Here is a 22,745-nt window from a genome sequence, read left to right as displayed (position 1 = left end):
ATTTATAAATTTTGTAATAAAATATTTTCTATATCTACTTTAATTATTTCTGAATCAAGATTTATGTAATTTAAGTGCTGCAATTGAAAAGTAATGTTTAATACACCAAATTCACAATGAGAAATTGGGTTAAAATAAAAAATGAATGCCATCTTTACTTTTACATATAAAATGAATGACATTCTTCGATCTAAACATGAATACTACATACTTAACTTAGATTGCTATGTTGGAATTGGTAATCATAAAGTTATTTTATATGTTTAGTTAATATGCCAACTGTTAAACTATTTTATGAATTATTTGATTTGACATATCGCATTTGCATCTTCTTTTACAGCTATGCATTTTGGTTTATAGAAACAATGATAATAGTATATTTCATATACTCTACAAAATAATATCTAAAATTAGTAATCATATATTTGTTAGTAATCGAGTTCATTATTATTGTAGGAATAGCAAATTAAAACTTATTTCATTTGATTTTCATTCCCCACAATTCATTAAAAATGAGTACATTGGATTTTGGCTTTTATCAAATTCAACATTTTTGGCGAATCGAATGGATTTCGTAATAAAAAATGGGTTATGTGATAAAGACTTCTTGACTCTGACTCTTCTTCATGTCTCGTCACTTTCATATTCTCATATCGATAAACTGTGGTAGACATAGAAATGTATAAATTGGAATTCAAATTCAAGGATACCTCACGCTCTTCTAATACTCATAAATGTTGTTTGTAGTTATAATTACTTTAATTCATATTATTATATGTATTATATTTACTACTCAATTTCCGAGTTAATCCTATCGTATCTCTTTAGGTTTCAAGCGCAGTTACGGACTCGTTTAATTTTAATACTCGATGTTATGCATTTATAGTAGTTAATTCTTACAAAAAAACATAAAAATAATGAAAATAATAAAATCGTAGCATAATTCATAATAGTAATTTCATTTAAATTCATATTCCTTAAATTAGTAATAAAAGAGTTCTAATTTCTTTAGTTTCTTATATGTATTATTAATACTTAAATATTACATTCACGCAACTGGAAAACTTCGAACTCTATTAGAATTATTACATTAACTCTGTCACTATAGTTAAATTTCAAAGGATACTAGTTGACTTCGTCGTTATTCGATGTAGAGTAAATATGAAACTGAAATCATTTTCCTTGATAACATTTTGGGTTAGTGATTTGTCTAATCGCAGTAGCGTTTACGGTAGTAAATTTATGCAATAAATCATCAAAGTAATGAGTGTTAAGATCGAAGTATATTTCTTATGCTCTAAATAAAATTTCTTTTTCAATTCATATTCTTTAAATTAGTTATAGTATTATTATATAATATAACTATTAATTCTCTATTATTGTAATATTGATAATATATTCATTAAACTGGATGTAGAGTAATTTTGAAATTGAAAGCATAGAGTAAAATTTTGAGTTGCGTCGCTTCGAGCGTTTTCAGCGGAGTCGTTTAATTTGGCTAATCGCAGTTGCATTTATGGTGGCTCAGTTGCTGCAGCTGCAGCTGCTGTTGCTGTTGCTGCTAAGAGCTGCAGTCATCAGCTAATTGATTCAAGACGCAAAATGCATTAAGCCAAAGCTGCAGTGGAGTGCTGGACGCAACTTATTGACCAAAATCCTTGGCCATAATCAGCTTCTGTTGCACTCAAAGTCATTTGCCTGTGTAACTGACCAACAGACTGTCTGTCTGCCTGTGTGTATGTGTGTGTGTGTGTTGTGTCTGCATTCAAAGCAGTGTTTGTATGTGTGTGTGTGTGTGGCCACTTTGTTCCCCTGCAGCTTTGGCAAACACTTGGCGCCAGCTGCTGCCTTTCATTTGGAGCTCATCAAACGGCGGCCACTTTGCTAGAAGCATTTGTTGGTTCAGCTCCCTCTCTCTGTCCCTCTTTCTTTCTCTGTCTCGCTCTTGCTCTCGCTCTCTTTTGTTGGCACCTGAGCTTGCCACCTAGCCACCTATTTGGCTGCTGGCTGCTCTGGCTGACTGTGTTGGCTGCTCAGGTGTCGGCCATTGTATTTTCGCCTGACGCTGCTGTTTCAATTAGTGCATAGGCGACGCCTCCCTCTCCCTCTCCCTCTCGCCCTTTCACCGTCTCGCTCGCACTCTGTCGTCCGCCATTTAACCCGTTGGCCACTCATTAGCAGCGCTTGCAGCTGCGGTTTTGCGGTGTTCCCATTGCCATTTCCATTTCCACTTGCATTCCACACGCTTCGTCGCCTCTATCTATCTCTCTCTCTCTGTCCCTCTCTCTTGCTGTCTGGTTAGCTGACAAGCTATTGTAAGCCTTTTGCCAGGCTCACCTCTGGCTCCTGGCTCCTTGCTCATTTTGTTAGCCGTTGCCTCCGTCGCGTCGCCATCAAATGTTTAATTATTTGCCATTTTTCGTAGCATACTTTTGTGCGTCCGCCATTCAAATTGAGTCTCCCTCTCCCACTCACTGTCTCTGTCTCTGTCTCTGTCTCACTTGCGCTGCATGCTTTGTGCATTTATAATCATTTTTCATAAATGTCTGACCGTTGGGCAGCTTGAAGCACATTTACTGTGACAGCTCTCAAAGGATTAGACGTGTTTCACATTTCAAAAGCCAGCAGCAGCAACAGCACAAAAAATGCAGATAAGGATGACGATGAGGATGAGAATGAGAATGAGGATGATGATGACGATCATCCAGGACAATTGTTTAACTTGAAGTTGCTAAGTTTCTCCCTTAATTTCCATCTCTTTCACTCTATATAATTCCCGCTTTAACTTTATCGTTCGATGGTTTTTGACTTTGCACAAAAACTGATATAATCCGCTTACTGACAACAACAGCCACATCGACACATGCCACGCCCACTTGGTTTTTAAATGCCAATTGCGAGAGAGAGAGAGAGAGTGATAGAGAGAGAGAGAGTGTTTTGCACCTGGTCGGGGTAATTGACGTTGTCAGAGATTATGCAGAGAGCACATCATCAACGCTGTCGACTTCAGCTTTATGGATAGCACCTGTTAAAAATAACAACAACTTGAGGCAGCAGCATCGTTTGTCTGCCTTGTTTTTGTTAGTCCAAAATTTAACAATAACAACACAACACAACAAAACAATAACAACTCCACTCGAAACTGAAAACTCAACTCGCTCTCTCTATCTCTCTCCCACTCTCTTTCTCTCTTTCCCACTCACTCGAAATAAATAATAAGTTTGCTGGGAAAATCAGCTGAACATTAAATTGCAATTTAAGCGCGATTATGTAAAGTAGTTTTTAAAGCACTTAACACGTCATTTAGACACGACTTTAAAATAGTTCTCTTCTCCTATCTGCGGCAGCGTTTTGATTGAGTTTAAAAAGTGTTAAAAGTTAAGAGTGTTTGCATAAAACTTGCATTATTTTAATGCTAATCGTTGAAGTGCAGTTTGTGTAAATGTAAACGTAAGAAATAATATCAATAATAGGTTATTAGTTCTTTAAAAAACATTGATCAAATTTATTAAGTGCTTTAACTGTTTTGGCTTTATTAAAAATAATATAAACATCAGGTAGAAATATAAGTTATTTAATAAATTAAATGTACCTACTTTATTAAAAATAATATATATATCAGGTATTAATATATAAGAAATCTAAGTTATTAAATAAATTAAGTTTACCTACTTGTCTTCAACGATATTTCGTTTGCTTTTGCTAATCTTACTTTTATTTGGCGAATTGTTGTAAAATTTATAATAATAAAAAAGTAATTAAACTTAAAAATAAATACATGAAATTTACAAGCTGTTCTTAATAGATATCAAGTTATTAAGCTAATGTTTAACATTTATTGTTAATAATAAAAATAATAGATATAATAATCTAAGAAATAAATATATCAAATTTCTTAACTTGTTTTGAAATATTATATATTATAAAGTGATGTTAAACTAAGATAAAAAAATATGGAAATAGGTATAATATAATATACATATGCACTTTTAATACAGAAATAAACAAAATTTACAAACTATTCTTTGACTTAATAGTAATACCCATATTGCAATAGTTTAAGTTGTATTGCAGTTGATATTTATTGCATTTACATTTAATCTAATAAATAAATAGTTAAAATCTATCAAATATTTTGTTTGCTTAATTATGTTATTACAGTACTTTTTAGTATTAATTTTACTGTAGTTTGTTGTGAATTTTTATTCAACATATTAAATAATTAGGAGGTTGTTAGTTCCTAAAGTAAGTAGTTAAAATTTACCTATTGAAATTTGGATTAATTCAGATTTAGTAAATATGAAATCAATGTAGTTTTTGTAAAGGTATAGCTATGAAAGATATTTGAAAAATTGCTATTTTCATCTTACATCATTAACTTTATAAATAAATAAATAGATAAATCTTAACTGATTATATAAATGTTGTAAATTTATAAATTTTTATATGTGCCTTATTTGATTTCCAAATAAAATTATATAAATAACAGCCTAGACCTGCTCATATTTCAATTATTGATTGCCAATTTTGTTGATACACAAATAGTCTAGAATTATGATGTCAAAATTTACCCCACGAGGTAAATTCTGAAATCATGATAAAAAGACATATAATAAGTTTAGAATGGGCATTCCTAAAAATGCAAGAATGCAAAAATGTCGAATTGTAGCAAATTCTTGAATCTATATTGAGCATTTTAAAATTTAGATTTCTTTTACATTTCTTTCTCTGTTTATAGACTATTTAAGATTACTATACATATGTTGTAACAACATTGTTGTTACGCTTTCTTGCATGTCTCCTAATTTATTAAGAGCTCGAGCTAAGACTTTTTTGTGGACTATTGCAATAGGAAATAAGCAGATTCATTGTAATAATTATCAATTAATAAACTTTGCTGTGCAAATCCGCGTCTAAATTCCCAACAAACTTTGGCCCAAAATATTGTGTCGTGTAAAGCAATTAAAAGACTTTTGGCAATGGGCCATGAAGTCGATGCAGACACTTTAATCAGTGGCAGGTGGATGAGGAGAGGGACAGAGACAGAGAGAGAGAGAGAGAGAGAGAGAGAGAGAGTGAGGGGGGGAAGTGAAAGAGAAAAGAGACTTTGTTTTTATGTGTGTCTAATGATGCGTCAATGAAACGCTGCCTGCGACTTTTGGCCGCATCACCAAATGAAGCGTCATTAAGTAATAAGTCTTTCAGCCATATCCAACTCAAATCCAATTCCAGACTAAGGCGAAGGCGAAGGCGAAGTCCGAGTTTGGGAGAGAAAAGTGGCGCGCAAAAAAGTTGAGCCAAAAAGCTATTAAACGTAAACCGCCTTCCTCTTTGTCTCCATCTCCTTCTCGTTCTGTCTAAAGCGCTTAACGATTTCATTAGAGGAGTGGGAGGGGGAAAGTTTAAAGCATGGCCAACTGAGTTTGAGACTCAGTTTGAGAAAAACAGTTGCCAAGTGCTGCTGCTGCAGTCAATCAGTTGCTCTCTGTCCGTTTGTCCATCTGTCCGTCTGTCCGTCTGTCGTCAGTTGAAGACGTGGCACTTCCGTTTGTGCTTCAAGTGCATCCCCCTGCCCCCCCTCTCGATTCGTGGTCCATCTTTAAGTCGAAAGTGCAACCGACGTAGCAACGACGACGCAATATAAACTCTGAGCAAGAAAAATGAGCATTGCACCAAACTGACAACACTTTTTTTTTGCGTTTCTGTATTCTATTCCAAGTGTTTCTGTGCTCTGCTCTGCTTTTGATTTGGCATCGCATCGCATCGCTTTTCGCTTTTGTTGCGGCTGCCGCACAATAGACGAGCCACGCCCCTGATGCCCCTGACGCCTTTTACGCCTCCTCACAAACTTGCCGCTCCTCAAGCTTCATGCACTTTTCTTCTGCCTTGGCGTTTTGTTTGCCATTTCCGCCTGGACGCGAAAAGTGGTTTCTATTTATTTATTTATATGTAGAATTCATAAAAATGAATCGAAAAAGAGAAGAATGCTAGTTGGAGATGACTGTAAATTATTCATTTTATTCACATTTTTGCGGAAGTATATTATGATATTTTTGGTGGGAACTTACCTTGAAAAGTCAGTTCAGAAAAACTTAAGTTAATCCTTTACATGGGTATCTTTTATTTGATTGTTACTTAAAAATAAAAAGCGTTTTGATTTTTATGCTTTACATTTTAATTAAGAACAGATTATATGTTAAAGAAATATAACAAATATGTTTAGATTGGAAATAAAATATATTGAATATATATCCTAAAATAGATTTGTTTTAATGCTTTAAAACTATTAAACAAAATGTAATTTATTCTTTACAGTTTCAATGTTCTGATTTTCACATGATTTATGAAGGCAAAAGTATTTGTTGCATTAATGAAATATACTGAAAAATACATTTATGATAAATAAATTTATTCCAATGTTGCAATGAAAAAAGTATTTTATATATTATATTTGATTCAATAATTCAAATTTGTTGTAATACATTTTCCGTTTTTTCTTATTTCATTTACTAAATATGCTTGCGATTAATATGAAATGTACTGAATATATACTGTAAATTTATTTTAAAATAATATCTATTAATGTTTAATACAATATTTGAAATTTTCTGCTGAAACATACATATATTAAATTTAGCCATTAAAAATGGAACACAATTTTAAGTCTTCTTTTTTTTCTTCTATTATTTAAAACTATAAAAGTACTATATGTGTGATCTTTAATATGCAATATAAGTAGCACAATAACTACTATAATAAAAATGAATAGTTTTTTATTCCCATTTCACAGATTCCATTGCAGTTCGAATTGCAATTTTACCCTGACTGCGAATCGATGAATACTTTAAGTGTTTGGAGGAAAGAGAAAAGAGGAAAGAGTAAAGAGGAAGCAAAGCTTTGTGTTCGATTGTCGGTGGTCGAGCATTGATCATTGAGCATTGAATATTGCGCATTGAGCAGTGGATGGAAGCATTAGATGTGAACGATTTGGCAGCTAAGCACGTGCTAAGCCGTGAACTACCAAAGGGATTAGCCGGCGAATCCCAATAGAATTTTAGGCTTCTGCACAGCTTTGTCAGAACAAAGCAAGCGCCAAAGGAGTCAACGCCGCAGGATGGCTGAAGGATGAAGGATGAGCAGTCAGCAGGTGAAGGCAACACTTGGCTATCAACATTTAAGTGGCTTAAAGTGCTGCAAATATTGTGAAAATAATATATGTACATTTTATGGAATTCATGTGTAAACTATCTGTTTATTACCAATGAGGAAATTAAATCTAGTTTTCAATAGAAATTGTGAAAATCATATTACTATTTCATTTATTTTATCTAATTTGATTAAACAGTATTTTGGCTAACAATGATAAAACTAAATCGAGCTTTGTACTTACGATATTACGAAAGCTATGTTATTATAATAATATGATATTAACAATCACTTCAAACAACGAATTATTAAAAATAGTATTTAAAATATGTAAAGTTATTTTTAAGTGTCACTAACATAAATGAGTGTTAAAATCCAGACTAATAATAATGTTGAATAAAAATTATATCCTATCAAAATTGACTATAAAAAGATAAAATCTTTATTCAAGTTCAAAATATTGTTTTCGCGATTTTAAATATTCCATCAATGTGTCGAACTGGCTTTCAATTATTTGGTCAAGCAAAACGATACCACAAAAATATTTCATGTAATAGGTTTTACAAATAATAAATATTATTACTTATTTATACTTATTTACACCATTATGCGCAGCTACAAATATGCTACTCTAATTAAAACAAAAACCCTTCACACATTAATACATGCGTTTGCTTATCAAAACGAACAACAAAGAGAAAATGTTCTGATTAACTTCACTTATTAGCGGCGTCAGCTGAACTAAATGGCAGCACTGGCACTCAAATGGCAGCATTGGCAGTCTCATGGCAGTACTGCACTTTGGTGCCAAACCCGATGTGCACGGAAATCGGCCAAAATTGGAGGCATGTTCGTGACTTTCGCGCACTGTGCAAGCTCTCGGCATATCGCTCACTCGCTCACCTCACTCGTTCTATCTCGCTCTTTCAATTTTGATATTTCCATACAAATTTGTCTTGTTTTCTGTTGTTACGCTAATAATGTCGAACGCTTTCTTAGTACTAAGCGCTGCTCTGAGAGAGCTTACATGCGAAAGCTTTCTCACGAGCTTTCTACCTATGATCCGCTCTCACTGCATTTTTGCGTGGTGGACAACAACAAACACGCTGGCAAGAGGCAATATTGAAAATTCGTAAGCCCGCTTTTCGCAATGCAGTTTATGAGCTTGGTGTGCTGTCTTTTGATATTTACACTGCTGCTCTGAGGTTAAAGTTCGTTTATTATTTATTACTTTAATGAAGATAAAAATGAATTTGATAAACAAAAACTTGTAAATATATTATTCAAATTATTATATGCATTTAAAGAGAGTGTGCTTTTCAAACATTTTATTAAAGCTACTCAAAACATCGTGAATTTTTCTTGGTCATTAGAATAGACGCACTTGGTCTTTTACATTTTTTATAAAGAAAGTAGTTTTTATTTTCATTCAAATTTTTAGTTGGTACTAATATTTGGTTTATTCAGTACTTAGTTTTGTTTTCTTTGTTAGTAATAACTTAAATAAATCTGTCTATACAAAATGTACAATAACTCTAAAGATTTCATAACAATAATCATAAAAATAAACCAATTAAATAAACGTCTTTATACACTGTACATACGTAGCATACTGTAAAACTGTTTTAATATAAATTCAAATATTCACACACACACACACACACACACACACACACACACACACACACACACACACACATACATCGATTATCCTTTGTGTATAAGAGCACTTAAAGATCTGTGTTAGAAAATTTCGCAAAGACTTAATGTCAATTTGCTTAGGGCCCAAGTTGCAGTTTCTTCTGCCACACACACACACAGCTATAACACACAAACACACACACACACACACGTGTGCGAGATGAGCTTAAGTATGTGTGTGCGGCGAAAGTTTATAATCCTTTACGGAGCTGAGAACTAATTGCAATGTAAATAAATTACAGGCGACATCAGCAGCAACAGTCAGGCCCCAATTGGCCCCGCCCACCGCCTCCCCATTGCCTCCCCCTCCGACAATATTTCACTCAATATTCAAAAGCAGCCAAAGTGCAGCATGATTCGTCTTCTCTCTCACTCTATTGCAGCTATCTCTTGCTCTTTTTCGCCTGCCTGCTTGCCTGCCTGTGTCGAAAAACGCATTCAACTCGACTTAACTAACTATTAAGCACTACTTCAAGTTTTACACAGGATATATGCATGTATTTACACTCGTTGTCCTTGCTGAGTCCCGTTTCCAGCACTGACTTTGTTCTTGCACTGCCATTTCAGGCACATCAGCTAAGCGAGCAACAACTACATAATTTAAAAAAACAATCAAAATTTAACTAATTATTTTTAAATGCAAGTATACAAAATATGACGAAATTGAAACCAACTTATATTAACTTAAAGATTTATTATTATTATTGCTTAGTAATTTTTTGAAATTGAATAGTGTTTTATATTTTGGTATCTACATGGTATTAAATATACTCTCAAGCATTTTAGACAGTGTAAATAAATAATAGAATAATATAAAAGTATTTTATAATGATATAAACAAGATCAATACGAATAATTAAACATGTAATGTAAGATAATAATAAAATTTCTTACATTGCATCTTACTTTAAATTTTTAATTATTCTTATTGATCTTGTTTATAACATTATAATACACTTTATATTGTACTTTTTTTATGTTAGTATTTAGTAGTAGCGTTAATTGGTATATTTATCTAATATTTATCGAATATGGATATTTTATAATAAGTCAAAGGCCAAAGCAGCCAGTGATAGTAAATTTACGCTAGGTAAATAGTAAGGCTTATAATAATAATTTAAAAGAATACTCGTAATAATAGTACTGTTTGATAAACTTGATTAATACTGTTTCCTGCTACGTTACAACTGACGACTTCTGCTGCTTCAGCTCTACTTTTTACGTCTGACGATTAACTTTAAACTGATGATCTACTACTGCTGATGATCTCCTCTTAAGATTTAATGATTTAATCTTGTTGATGATCTACTTTAAACAATTGATGATCTTCTTTTAACAATTGATGATCTACAACTTCTGATGATCTACTGATGACTGCAAATACCGATAGCTTCGTGACTATCGACTTGCTAATGCCAACTGATATCGATAAAATGTATCGACTAGCCTCCACCGATATAACATTTATATGCTTGAAATATTATATTATATTCTTGCTATATTCAATATTATTTATTGATTTATACTTCTAACATTTTAAAATATATAATATTTATTAACTTCCGGTTAAAGTAATCAACAATTCTTAGAACTATTGTAAGTAAATTACATTATGTGAATTACCAATTGAAAAGTGACAAATATTATTATTATTGCGAAAATAGTAAAAGCTTTAGCTATGAAGAGCATTCAGAGTTCGGCGAGTTGCTTTTTTCGTATTTGGATATTTAGTTGTTTTCACTTGTAGTTTGTCAGCGTCGTTCGCAGCTCGTCCTTGTCGTTGGCATTATGACTCTCAATGTAGTCTGCCTGTGTGTGAGTGTGTGTGCGTAAGTGTGTGTGCGTGTATGCGTCGTTGTCCTTGTCGATTTACATGAGTTGCAATTAGTGTGCTCTGCTGCAAAGCTCTTGTAGCTTTGGCAACACTTTTCAGCCCCCCGCCCGACCACGCCCCCTGAACTGCAGCGCACAAGAAAAAGCGAGAAAGAGAGAGGCGCAGAGAGAGTGAGAGAGAGAGAGAGAGAGGGGGTGGCATGTTGGTCGCCTTGTCCATTGTTTGCGGTGTGCTATTGTGCTGTCCAAATGTGCCGGAAAGTGTTCGGCCCGGTGTGATCCTTGCTTCCTCCCTCCCCACTCCCCACTCCCCACTCTCTCCATCCCCCTTCTGTGTATGGCTCTTTCAGTGCTTGCCTCGTGCCGCGTGAGCTTGTGTGTATACAACTCATGCCTATCACTTGCATCCGGCTGGCATATCCGTTGGGCAACAGCTTTCAGCTTTTATGGCTTTTAAATAGTTGCATGCGAGACTCCGCCTCTCTCTTCCCATCCCCCTCCCTCCACTCTCTTCCTCTTCGCAAGTTTGGCCACTTGTGACAGGTTCTTGGCAGGCGCCAAATTTATGACTGTATTAAAGAGTTTTCCAAGACTTTTTGCCGCACATAATTTTTGCATAGTTTCTAGCGCCCCAAAACTCGACTCGAGCTGTTGCCCAAAGTTATGTGATTTAAGCGACAAACCAGAGCAAGAGAGAGAAGAGAAGAGAGAAGAGCAAGAGAGAAAAAGAGAAAAGCTAGCGAGCTTTAGCTTGGGGAATCAGTTGCCCACTGGGCTTAAAAGTCCATCATCAGAAATGCGAAGCAAGCATTAGCAGCTGCTGCTGCTCCAATCTCCAATCTCCTGTGTCCAGTGTCGAGTGTCCTGCCCCATACTGTGGCTGCAACACGCAACTGTTGCAACTATTTAAATGTTGTTTTAAGCCTTATTGTTCGGTGCTCGGTTTGGGTGTGTGTGCGCTTCCTGTTGCAGGATGTGTCGCAGGATATGGTCAATGTGGGTGCCCAAGTGCAATGTGTTGCAACTTGCAGAATGTGTTGTAGAACATTGTTGTTTGCAGTTTGCGTCGACAAAACAACCAACAACAACAACGAGCACAACTCATGAGTGCCGCAATGATACTTGAGGCAGCCTCCTCGCACTTCATTTGCTTCTTGACGAGCGCAGATAATGCACGCGTTTTATGTTGCCACAGCAGCAACAGCAACAGCAGCAGCAACAGCAGCATTAAGGACACACACTCGCTCCTTTGGCATTGTTGGGGCTTAGTCAACTTGAAGTCGAGTGTTAGTTATGGCCAGCTCAGTCATCAAGTCTCGTTGTTGCCACTGCTGCTGCTGTGGTTGCCACTGTTGCCACTGTTGCCACTGTTGCCACTGTTGCCACTGATGTTGCTGTTGCTGCTGTCGTCTCGAGTTCTTATGTGAAGTGCACTCTTTATGTTAATAGTTGACACTAATTAGGCATGTTTGCACAACAAAGCGCTCCAACGTGTGCATGTGTAGGCAGACGTGGCGTATACGTATTATGTTAAGTCCAACAAACAGCACAAAGCCTTTGTTACACACACACACAGAACGAGAGAGAGACGGTCTACAGTGATCACTGCCTAACAGCGTACGTAAATGATTCAACGATACAAACAGTGCTTTAAATTATACATTTATTTGAATTATTAAACTTAAAAAAAGAAAATAAATCAATAAAAATACAAAGACTCGCTTAAACTTGAATAAATTATTGTAGTAAATGTTTTGAAACTGTTTTGAAACTCACTTAACAGCCTCAACTTGGATCTAGAAAATAGGCTGTTAAGTGAAAAGCAATGCGAAGTGAAGCTCCTGAAATTCTCTTTTGTTTCTAATGAATGCCAGCCAATACTTTGCATTAATATGTTGATATAAATTTATTTGCAACTTAAACTTAAATAAATAAATAAATGGTTAAATCGTCTATGACACACTTAACAGCCTCAACTTGAATCGATAAAATTGGCATTTAAATGAAAAGCAAAGCCAAGTGAAGGTAGCCAAGGTATTAATATACATTTCATTGGACTATTATTGATAAAAAAAAGAGGCATTTAAGTGCCAAAGAGTAAAGCAGCTTGTGTTATACATTAGTGTGTTAGATTCTATTTATTTATTTGCAACTTCTATTGAAATAAGTGAATAAATGATTTCGACTTCTGAGACTCACTTAACTGACTCAATTTGGATAGAGAAAAGTGGCATTTAAGTGCAAAGCTAAGACTAAAAGACTGCCATGTGCTTTCCCTGCAACTATTTCATCCGTCAACAGCACTTCGTTGCAGTCGGATATTGCTAGTTATCACTGTACTTGTGCACAGCAACGGCGACACTCGCATTCACACTCCCAGTCGCATTCACATCCACATTCACATTCACATTCACATTCACATTCACATTGTCGTTGTCATAGTTCTTGTGCTTGTTGTCATTCTGCTGGCTGTTGTTGCTCCACATAATACGGTGTTAAGCAGAGAGCACAACTATTACTTAATCATTTTAACCTGTTTAAGCGGCTTAATGTGCCACGAGTGTCGCTCTCTCTCTCTCTCTGTCTCTTCTCTTCCTTTCTGTCATTGTTTCCATCGCTATCCTTGTCGTTGGTGCTGGCAGTTTTCCCATTTTCCCCCACAAAGCTGCTCTCGAGTGCCACACGAGCTTCTTAAAAGTCACTCGAAAGTTTAGGCACACACTCCTCTCCCCTCTGCCCGCTTTTGCCTTTACCCCTCACCATCACCATCTGCATCTTCACATTTCTATTATCCCTGACTGCTGCTGCCACACACACACACACACACCACACACTCGTTACAGTTGCACAAAGTGTAAAACTAGCCGTGGCTTTGCAACAGCAGCCACGCCATTGTCTGCCACAATGTGTGGCACACTCATTCACTATTCTCCATTCGACTATGCAGATATAGTTACTCCGCAGTCACCGCGATTGTGTTTGCATACTCTTCCACATCGCGTCAATATACTTTGACAGTTTATTTATTTGCACATTCAATTATGTAATTAATTTGTATTTTAACAAGTTGGTCATGAATTAAGTTTTGAATTTAGCTTGTTTCTTACTTGAAATTTGATTGTTTGTAGTTATTTTCAAGCTAGCTCTAATTAAAGTGCTTATTAAGAGCTCAAACAATCAGCTTTACTCAGAATTTTTAGTTTAGATAGAGATTTATCAGCATGTAGTTTCAGCTTTAAAAAGAAAAGAACTCATCACTAAAATCACTACATGAGTTATAAAACTCAAGGGACTGTTTTCATATACATATATCAACATATATCCGGTATTATAACACAAATTTGTACAGCAGGAATTTTATAAGACAGCCAGAAAGAGGCATTTCCAAGCTCATTAAGTATATATGTATAATCTTAATCTCCGTTAACAATACAATCTACATTATTTATTACTCCTTATAATTTGGTTGCAGTTAGATAAAATTTGTAAAAGTTATTAAAGAAATAAGTTTATACTGCAAAAAACAAATGCTGCAATCGGCATTTAATTGATTTGGTTGAAAATTTGGTATATTTTGTAGTCAGTGGTATATTTTGAATGTAGTACTATACCGATATACTAAATATTGACTTCGGTATATTTTCAATATTTCTTTGGTATATTAATTCGGTATATTTAAAGAATAATACCGCACTATTAACATAGTTCTATATCGATATACCGTATATTAACTTCGGAATAGTTTAGTATTTATTCGGTATATTTTAGAGTGGAGTATTTAAAGAATAATAATTTTTATTAAAAAAGGATGGAAGGTTTCTCTTCGTTGAGATTCAATTTAGATTTCTCACTTGCCTTACTTTCAATTGAATAATTTTCAACTCATAAAAATTAATTCACTAGCATTGACATACATATATGTATTTATAATATTGTACAAATTTACAGTTTTTAATATGATATTCTTAACATCTAAGATTTCCAATTAATGCCATTCTGTTGTAATGAATTTTTGAAAGTGAAATAAATAAAAATACGAATTAATAAATGCTTTATTCGCTTCGAATAAGTAAATTGTTTAGCAATTAAAATAACTTCTTAAATTTGGAATTACCTTAGCGAGTTTGTGGTTCTAATTAGCGTGTGTTCACTGTAGCAGGGTATTCCGTAGTCGAGCACACTCGCAGAGCAATTTCAGCTGCTTGTTAGTTTAGTTTTAATAGCAACTTTGTATTCGTGTTAGGTGCTTTTTGAGCCACCTCAGCTCGCAGTCTGTAGTGTATGTGTGTGTGTGAGTGTGTGTGTGTGTATACAGATGTATACATACATATGTAGGTAGGCATGCATGTTGTGCTGCTTTGGTGCCTGATGCTGTCGCCAATCATGCATCCGTTTTTGTTGCTTTTAATGAAATTTTAATTTGCTGCGGATATGCGCAGTCAGTGAGCTTGCGAACTTGGACTCTCACAGCTCACAGCTCACAGCTGCCTCAACTCGAGTCGACTCGACTCGACTCGTTTAGGCCTGAGCTCCATCTTCAATCTCCATGTGCCCCTTTGGCACTTCATCTTCATCCCATCTGTGTGCGCCACACACACAATTACTTAGACTTATGTATGATTTATGTCTATGTCTATGACTCGCTCTGCTCTCCTCTGCAGTCGCCTCTATCTCTCTCCCTCTCTCTCTCTCTCTCTGTGGAGGAGAAGTCTCGACTCCAGTTCAGTTCGGTTGAGTTGAATAGTGTTTTGTGTTTTCTGTGTTTACGACAGAGGCGCAATAATGCATTGCTACGTTGAGGCGATTCTGATGTTTAGCCTAATTTGTAGCGCATGTGGCAAGCAGAGTGGGGCATGCGGCATGCGGCATGCGGGATGAGGCAAACGGAGTGAGAGATCATGTGAAGTTCTTCTGCTTTTTGGCAGAGTCATTTTTTAACACGCATGCGGCTTTGATGTGTTGCCACAGTGTTGATTGATGGCCAAATGCAAAGTTTGATTGAACACTGAACACTGAATGCCCCCAACTAGTGAGGAGTCTCTCTTTCTGTGGCATGCGGCATGCGGCATGCGGCATGCGGTTGCCGTTGAACTTTTGTGTTTAGAACTGCAGCAGCAGCAGCCAAAAGAGAGTTGTTGCCCGTAAATCGTAAATCTTAAAGTGAATTGAAATTTGAAAATTGCTTTATGGCCTGCTAATGTGAATGCTTTGCAATTGAACTGAATCGAAACTTCTCTTCTTTCCCTCTCTCTCTGTCTCTCTTTCTCTCTGGATCTGATTTTCATTGTGTTTCGTGAGTTGGCAGAAATGATTTGCGAATTCTTCAACTGACGAGTCTCCATCTCTCTCTCTCAATCTCTCTCGTTTTCTGTAGCAGTCGTAATACAATCAGCATTCAGCATTCGGCATTCAATTTTCACTTTTTTTATTCGAATTTCTGGCTCAACTAAATTTTCTGCAATGTAACGGCAAATGAAACACATAAACAATTTATAAAATGTATAAATGCATAAAAAATGTAAAAATGATAAGGCAAATTTACTGGCTTCTCCCCACTTTTTTTGCAGCTCCCCCCAAACAGGGGGAAAAGCGACAGCGACAACGACACTCGCGGCATGACAAGCTGACATGGATTGTTGCTGTGGCATCTGGATGAGAAGCCTCAGCTCACAGCTCCCAGCTGACTGCCAGCGATTTGTATAAAGTTCCCGTGTGGCGGGGGAGGAAGGGGCGTGGCACGTGGTAGGCGAAGGCGAAGGCGAAGGCGTGTGCGTTACAAGACAATAATTGTGAGTCAAGCCAGAAGCAGAAGCAGCAGCAGTAGATTTCTGTTTCGAGTGTCGCAAATAAATGTGATTACATCGCCCTTCTCCCTCCTCCATCTCCACCAACAACTGCTTAAGGCACACGGTAGTCACATAGTCCAGTCAGCCAAGCCTGGCAGTCAGTCATCCTGTTTGGTAGTCATCCTGTCAGCCGGGGGAGTCATTCACCATTCAGCATTCAGAAGTGGAGCCCAGGCAAACTCCTGGCAGTGATTTGTCACTTTGATGCTACTCCATGTTGTCATTGCCGTTGTTGTTGTTGTGTGGCTCCCATAAATAAGCATCTGCAGTTGAGCCAGCTTCTTGTAGCGATTGTAGCCATAAGTATCTCATCCTCATGATACAGATACAAATCTCTCCATCTCCATCTCCAACTCCAACTCCATTTCCAACCTCCATCTCCATTTCCATCTTTGTACCTGCAATTGTATCTGAATCTGAGTCTGAATCTGAATCTGAATCTGCATTTCTTCCACCGACTGCCAAGTCATTTAATGGTCAAATCATTTCCCATCGAACTCAAGACACTCTCCAAATTCACTTCTTTATTGTATTTCATTTATTTACGATGTTATTTTTCTACAATAAAGCTGAAACATACAACTTTATATTCACTTAAAAATATAGTGAATTATAGAGCTTACATTTAAACCGATTTATTAAGTTGTTCAAATTAATTAAACATTTAACGTTTTCAATTATTTACAAGTTATTAATATTTTAGATCGTTATACCAAATACAGGCTTCGCTATTTCATACTTTTTTCGATATAAATTTTTTTGTTATATTTAAAAAATAATACCACACTCTTTCTGTTTTATTGAAAATTAAGAGCGGGTATCTCACAGTCGAGCATACTCTGCTCTAGCTTTCTTATCTTATCAAGGCTCCAGCAGTCAGTACTCTCTTTTCTCTACAATTAAATATAGTATTAAATACTAGATTTAATATAATAGATAAAACGTATTTTAAAATTCGAATAGTTTATGCTTTTGGCGCTTTATATTCAATGTATTTCAATCTAATTTTGTATTATATGAATAAGTTTTAGTGTAGTTTTCACAATTTATGTCATCTTCATGAAATAAACATATAAATAAATAATATTACAATACTATCAAATTATAATTAAGTTTGTTTAATTTCTAGTTCTAATCGTATTTTATTAAATTAAAAACGAAATTAAAATTGAAATTTTCTTAACAAATTTGAGTTGGATTAAGGTAAAGAAATGTATTTGATATCCACTAATTACGTATTTTCATAAAGAAGTAACATTCCTAAAATCCTCTGATTGATTCATTACAATGAGTAATTCAACAATTCTGCAGAAAGATTACATTCAATTTTTTAATTGTTAAGACATCTGTAATAATAATGCGTGTTCCTTATTTATTTATTTATTTGGATATATATTCAAATTCCAGACTATGCCAATTAATATAGCATATAAAGGATCATTCAAAATGATAGTAATTGGATGCATTCTGTGCAGTCGTAAAAGCTGTGGAGTGGGAGGGTAGAAGGAAAGAGGGAAGAGGGGAACCTTGCCTATAATATTACCAATTGCAAAGCCTAGTTAATTATGCTTAATTGTTGAATCACTGAGTGGAAACATGATGCCTCATGCTGCAACGAAACGAATTATTGGAACATATTTATGGAGTTAACTCCCCCATTGGCAAGCCGAAGTAAGCGACTCTCCCTCTCCCTCTCCCTCGGCATTGTTCGGTTGCTGGGCAACGCTTCTTTGCTGGCTGCTCAAGTTGCCTGGGAGTCGTGATATGCCCTTGCCCATGGACACGACGATTGCAGGGTATTTGGTATTTGGTATTGGGTTTCAGCCCGCCGGCTGAAATATATGTGTTCATAAATTTCGCGCCCGTGAAATCTGTAATATAAAAATTGTCTACTGTCTGTTATTTTTTGGTTTTTTTTTTTTGTTTGGTTCTTTTATGATGTTGTTGTTGGTTTTGTCGCTTTACTTCTTCTTCTCTCGTTTTTTTTTTTGTGGGTTTTGGGAGAGGAAGCTGCTGCTTAATAGACCAAATATTGAAACGACTTGGCACACGGGGGTGTCTCTTGTCTCCTGTCTCTGCAATGTGTGTGTGTGCAGGGTGGTTTCATCACCCACCCTCTGCTCTTCCCCTCCTCTCCCCTTCCCACTCCCTCTCCATCCGTATCCCAATTCCTCTTCGAGCGTTCGATGCTGTATAATGGGCATTTCATAGACCATTGACCAGTGGGCGGGGTGCGTGGGCGGAGGCGGATAACAGCGGTCGCTCCAGCAGCTGATTAATTGGGTTCCATGATGCTTCTGGCTACTCTCTCTCTCTCTCTCTCTCTCTCTGGTTGTGGATGCTGCTGTTGCTGCTGCTCACTTGCTGCATGCGTTTAATACGTTTATTAATTACATTCCGGCCGACATTGTCGCTGGACATTGGCCAAGGCACGAAAAATGTTTTGCGAAAGGTTCAACAATGCGTAAGTAATTGACACACACACACGAGTGAGCGAGATGGCTAGTGATGCCTTGGCGACAAATTTAAGTTCATGTCTCGCTCTAGCGTTCGTCGCTTTGTCGCCACCCTGGCGCCACCTATCGCATATTTGTGCCAATTAATTTGTTAAATAAACGCATTTGTCCTCGACGCTGCTGCGTCGCGACGTCGCTGCTGCGTCGCGACGTCGCTGCCGCTGTTGCTGCTGCTGAGGCGTGCGTGCGCGTTAATTATGTGTGTGTGTGTGTAACAATGTGAATACGCATTTACATGTGTGTGTGTGTGTGTGAGCACTGGTATGCGTGTTAGTTACGGCTGTGTAATTGCAGAGCAGCTCACATTAAGCAACGTTCTGATCCCCACCTGACCAATTGAGTGAGCCTAGAGGGGGGAGGAAGGGAGGGAGAAGCGGCTGCTGTGTGGCTGAACATTTCTTATTAATTGATTGGCATTGGCAATTGGCGCAACTGCTGCAGCATCAGCAGCATCGGCAGCAAACGGCAGCTGGCGACTCCTTTTTTAATTGAATTCCACGCTCCGCATTTTCCTCTGTTGTTGCGCTCGCATTCTTTTCCCCAAACGCATTTTCATAAATCAATTTTAATTGTAGGTAATTATTGGTAAAACTTCTCTTTTTTTTTTTATTGCCGCTGCTGCTGCTGATTTCCATTTCTCCCCAATCGCTTGCTCTCGCCAATCTGTGTGGCATCATTAATTGTGCTGAAATTATTATCATAATCGCTCCATTTAAGCACTGTTTTTCCAGCAGTTTCACACTGCCAACACTCCGCTATCCACGATCGACTGCAGTTCGACAAATTTACGTAGCTTAGCTTCATATATTTGTTTGTTTGCCAAAGTCTCACTTAGCTGCCTATATTTGCGGGCATAATTGTGGCTGTTAAGCGAGGATTTCTTATGAGTAAATTCTTGAAAATGTATTTTCATTAAAAATTATTAAGATAAATGCATTTTGTCACATTTTGTATCCTTCTAGTCTATGACAGATAACTGTCGTCAACACAACAAAAGTAACTATTTACCCATTCGCTTACCTACAAATTGCTTTACCTCACTTAACGGTCACTGTTTATTGACACGTTTTGGCAGTTAAGCAGGGACTATGTTGTCGTGAGTTTCCCTTTAAGATTTTCTATTTCACATTAACGATAACAAAATATATTCTCTCGGAAAGCTTGTTAAGCTAGCAGTTTATTTTATTATGACTACAAAACTATTGTGTCATCACATTTCTTAAGTAATTTAATGATTGTGAAAGTGAATCACAAACAGCAGCAATTAGAAAAGCAAAACAAGTTATATCATTCATAAGTCAGCGCACGTAACTTTACTATAACAATAAAGCAATACAAAATTCATAACAAAAGCAAATACGTCTGAACCTAAATCGAAAATAATTTCAATATACTTATTTGCCTTTCATACATTTTGTTGACCAATTCTTGCAATTAATCTGTTCTTTCTTTACTTTGATTTCATTCATTGACGTCTTTCATTGCTTTGAAATGTTTCATTTTCTAAAAAATATATTAATTACTTATTATTTGCATCGACGTCAATCTCTATAATAAACTCAAATGTGACAACAACACTTTTTTTTAACCTCGTACTCAATGTCTAATCACGCTTCTATTCGCATCCCAATACATATTATTTAGTAATAATAACAAAGAAGAAAGCTACAGTCGAGGGTGCTCGACTGTAAAATACCTGTTACACATTGCATTGAAAATATATTACAGATTGCAAACAAAACTGTCAACCAAAGCAAAAAAATTCATAAATAACTTTTGCAATCTTATCGCAATGTTATATGTACTTGTTGTCTCTGATTAAGAATATATATGTACATATATGTACTACATATACATATAAATTGACGAAAGCGCTTATCGCTTTTAGTTCTGAGCGTGAAATGTCACATATTTTTGCGTTTGATTCCATTTCCAGTTTGTACGTTGAGAGGAATGGAGAGAAAAATTAGACGCGAAGAAATCTTAAGCTTCCTTAATGATAGATTTGTAATTCAATAAATTGTTCAATACGCGAAATAATGTTATTATTTTATTGTAGTATATTGGATGTGGTCACTATTCAATTGACTACAAAGGAACGTTGGAGGATGGAGACGTAGTGATCAAAGCAATCAATGTATACGAAGATAATCTGCCGTCGATCAAGAAAGAAATTCGCATATTGCGATCCGTTTATCATGAGAATATTGTGGAATTTGTTGGCTATCTGATTGACTTGCCCAAACTCTATTTGGTTACAGAATTCATCGGTTCATCTTTAGACAAAGTAATCCATAAGAGAACTGATCCATATACAAATGAGCAGGCCATTAACTGGATGCTCCAAGCAGCCAGGGTACTTACTATAAATATAAATATATATAGTCAATATCTCGATCCATTAAATTTTGTATATTTTCCAGGGTCTTCACTATCTGCATAGTTTAACGCCGAAGCAGATTCATCGTGATGTACGACCTCATAATATGGTGATTGATCGAGACAGAAAAGTGCTTAAGCTCACGAATTTCGCCAATACGAATATAATGGGAAAATCAGAAACTCATCTGTACATGGCACCTGAGGTAAGCTTAAAATAAATAAATACGATTACTTATATATGTATGTACATTGTAACTCCTCTTTTCTATGCCCAGATTTTCGATGGCATTCGATTCACTGAGAAATGCGATGTGTTTAGCCTTGGAATAACTTTTTGGGAGGTTCTCAGTCGTAAGATTCCATACAAAGATGGTCCGTCCAATATGCTGGCATTCGTTAAAAAAGTGACCCAAGAAAGTATGTGCACATTAATTACCAAAATTTGTTTGATTCCATTCATTTTTTATTTATTTTTTCAAGATCTTCGACCCCCATTGTTGGATATATCTGAGTGTCCAGAGCATATAAAAGTGTTGATAGAAAGCAGTTGGAGTCCCCAGCCAAAGCAACGGCCGAAAATAAAGGATATTATTGCAGCTTTATGAAAGAGTTCCATTAACTGGACTCTATATCTATTTATAGTGTATATATACATGGGCTGGACTCTACATCTATTTATATATTCTGTCTGTTGTAAATAAAACGCTGGTCGAAAGAATTCAACGATCTCTACATCACTAAAACTTTGCATCCTTGAGTACGAATCTCTTGTCTAAAATCTCCAGTATAGTGTTTATCAAGATAAGATTGAGTCAGTGCAGAATCAATTTTTTATATTCCCTCTTCGTAGTTTAAACTGGAACCCTAATATTAGATTACCACCTTATCGCAGTAGACTTTTATTACTAAACCTTCCTTCTCTTTCTGACCGTAGAACTATGCAAGTTGCTGTTTTCATTCAGAGATTAATTAACGGTGAACTAGACTCTTTGGGAGCTGTTAAGCAAATTAGTTTTGCAGTTCACTAGGAATTTTCTTCCTCTTCTCATTTCACGTAGAACTAATAACTTTGCTTTGCCATAATCTCTTCCTTCCTCCTGTGTGCGAATTATAATAATCTCAATAACGTAGTTTGCTTCAGTAAATCTATTCCCCTGCCTAAAACCTTATTATTACTATATTTATGGAGTACTTAATTGTTTTCTATCTTCTTATGAATATATATCCGAACATATTTTGCTTCCCTATTAATGTAGTATTGTATTACTAAGGTATTTAATTAACTGACCAGCGTCTTTTAATATTTATTAGCGGTTTTGGA

The 22,745-nt window shown here is 36.0% G+C and overlaps 1 protein-coding gene across 1 annotated transcript; it reads left to right on the top strand.

The window, feature by feature from the left end:
* The first annotated feature begins 20,958 nt into the window (after positions 1-20,958).
* Positions 20,959-22,167, top strand: LOC133849172 (putative mitogen-activated protein kinase kinase kinase 7-like). The gene is made up of 5 exons (XM_062285083.1): positions 20,959-21,049; positions 21,102-21,398; positions 21,466-21,627; positions 21,700-21,841; positions 21,905-22,167. Exons 1-5 carry the CDS (start codon positions 20,996-20,998, stop codon positions 22,027-22,029), a joined length of 780 nt encoding a protein of 259 aa, XP_062141067.1. The 5' UTR covers positions 20,959-20,995; the 3' UTR covers positions 22,030-22,167.
* The last annotated feature ends 578 nt before the right edge of the window (positions 22,168-22,745 follow it).

Source organism: Drosophila sulfurigaster, chromosome X (assembly GCF_023558435.1).
Source record: "Drosophila sulfurigaster albostrigata strain 15112-1811.04 chromosome X, ASM2355843v2, whole genome shotgun sequence".
NCBI classification, from domain to species: Eukaryota; Metazoa; Arthropoda; class Insecta; order Diptera; family Drosophilidae; genus Drosophila; species Drosophila sulfurigaster.
Note: the sequence above shows the minus strand (reverse complement) of the source record. Positions and strands in the feature narration are given on the sequence as shown.

Excerpts from the sequence above, each read along its gene's own strand:
- LOC133849172 (XM_062285083.1), top strand. The coding sequence starts at position 20,996 with ATGGAGAGAAAAATTAGACGCGAAGAAATCTTAAGCTTCCTTAATGAT. Across the intron at positions 21,050-21,101 it reads GCTTCCTTAATGATAGATTT|TATATTGGATGTGGTCACTA; the intron begins GTAATTCAATAA and ends ATTTTATTGTAG. Across the intron at positions 21,399-21,465 it reads GGATGCTCCAAGCAGCCAGG|GGTCTTCACTATCTGCATAG; the intron begins GTACTTACTATA and ends TATATTTTCCAG.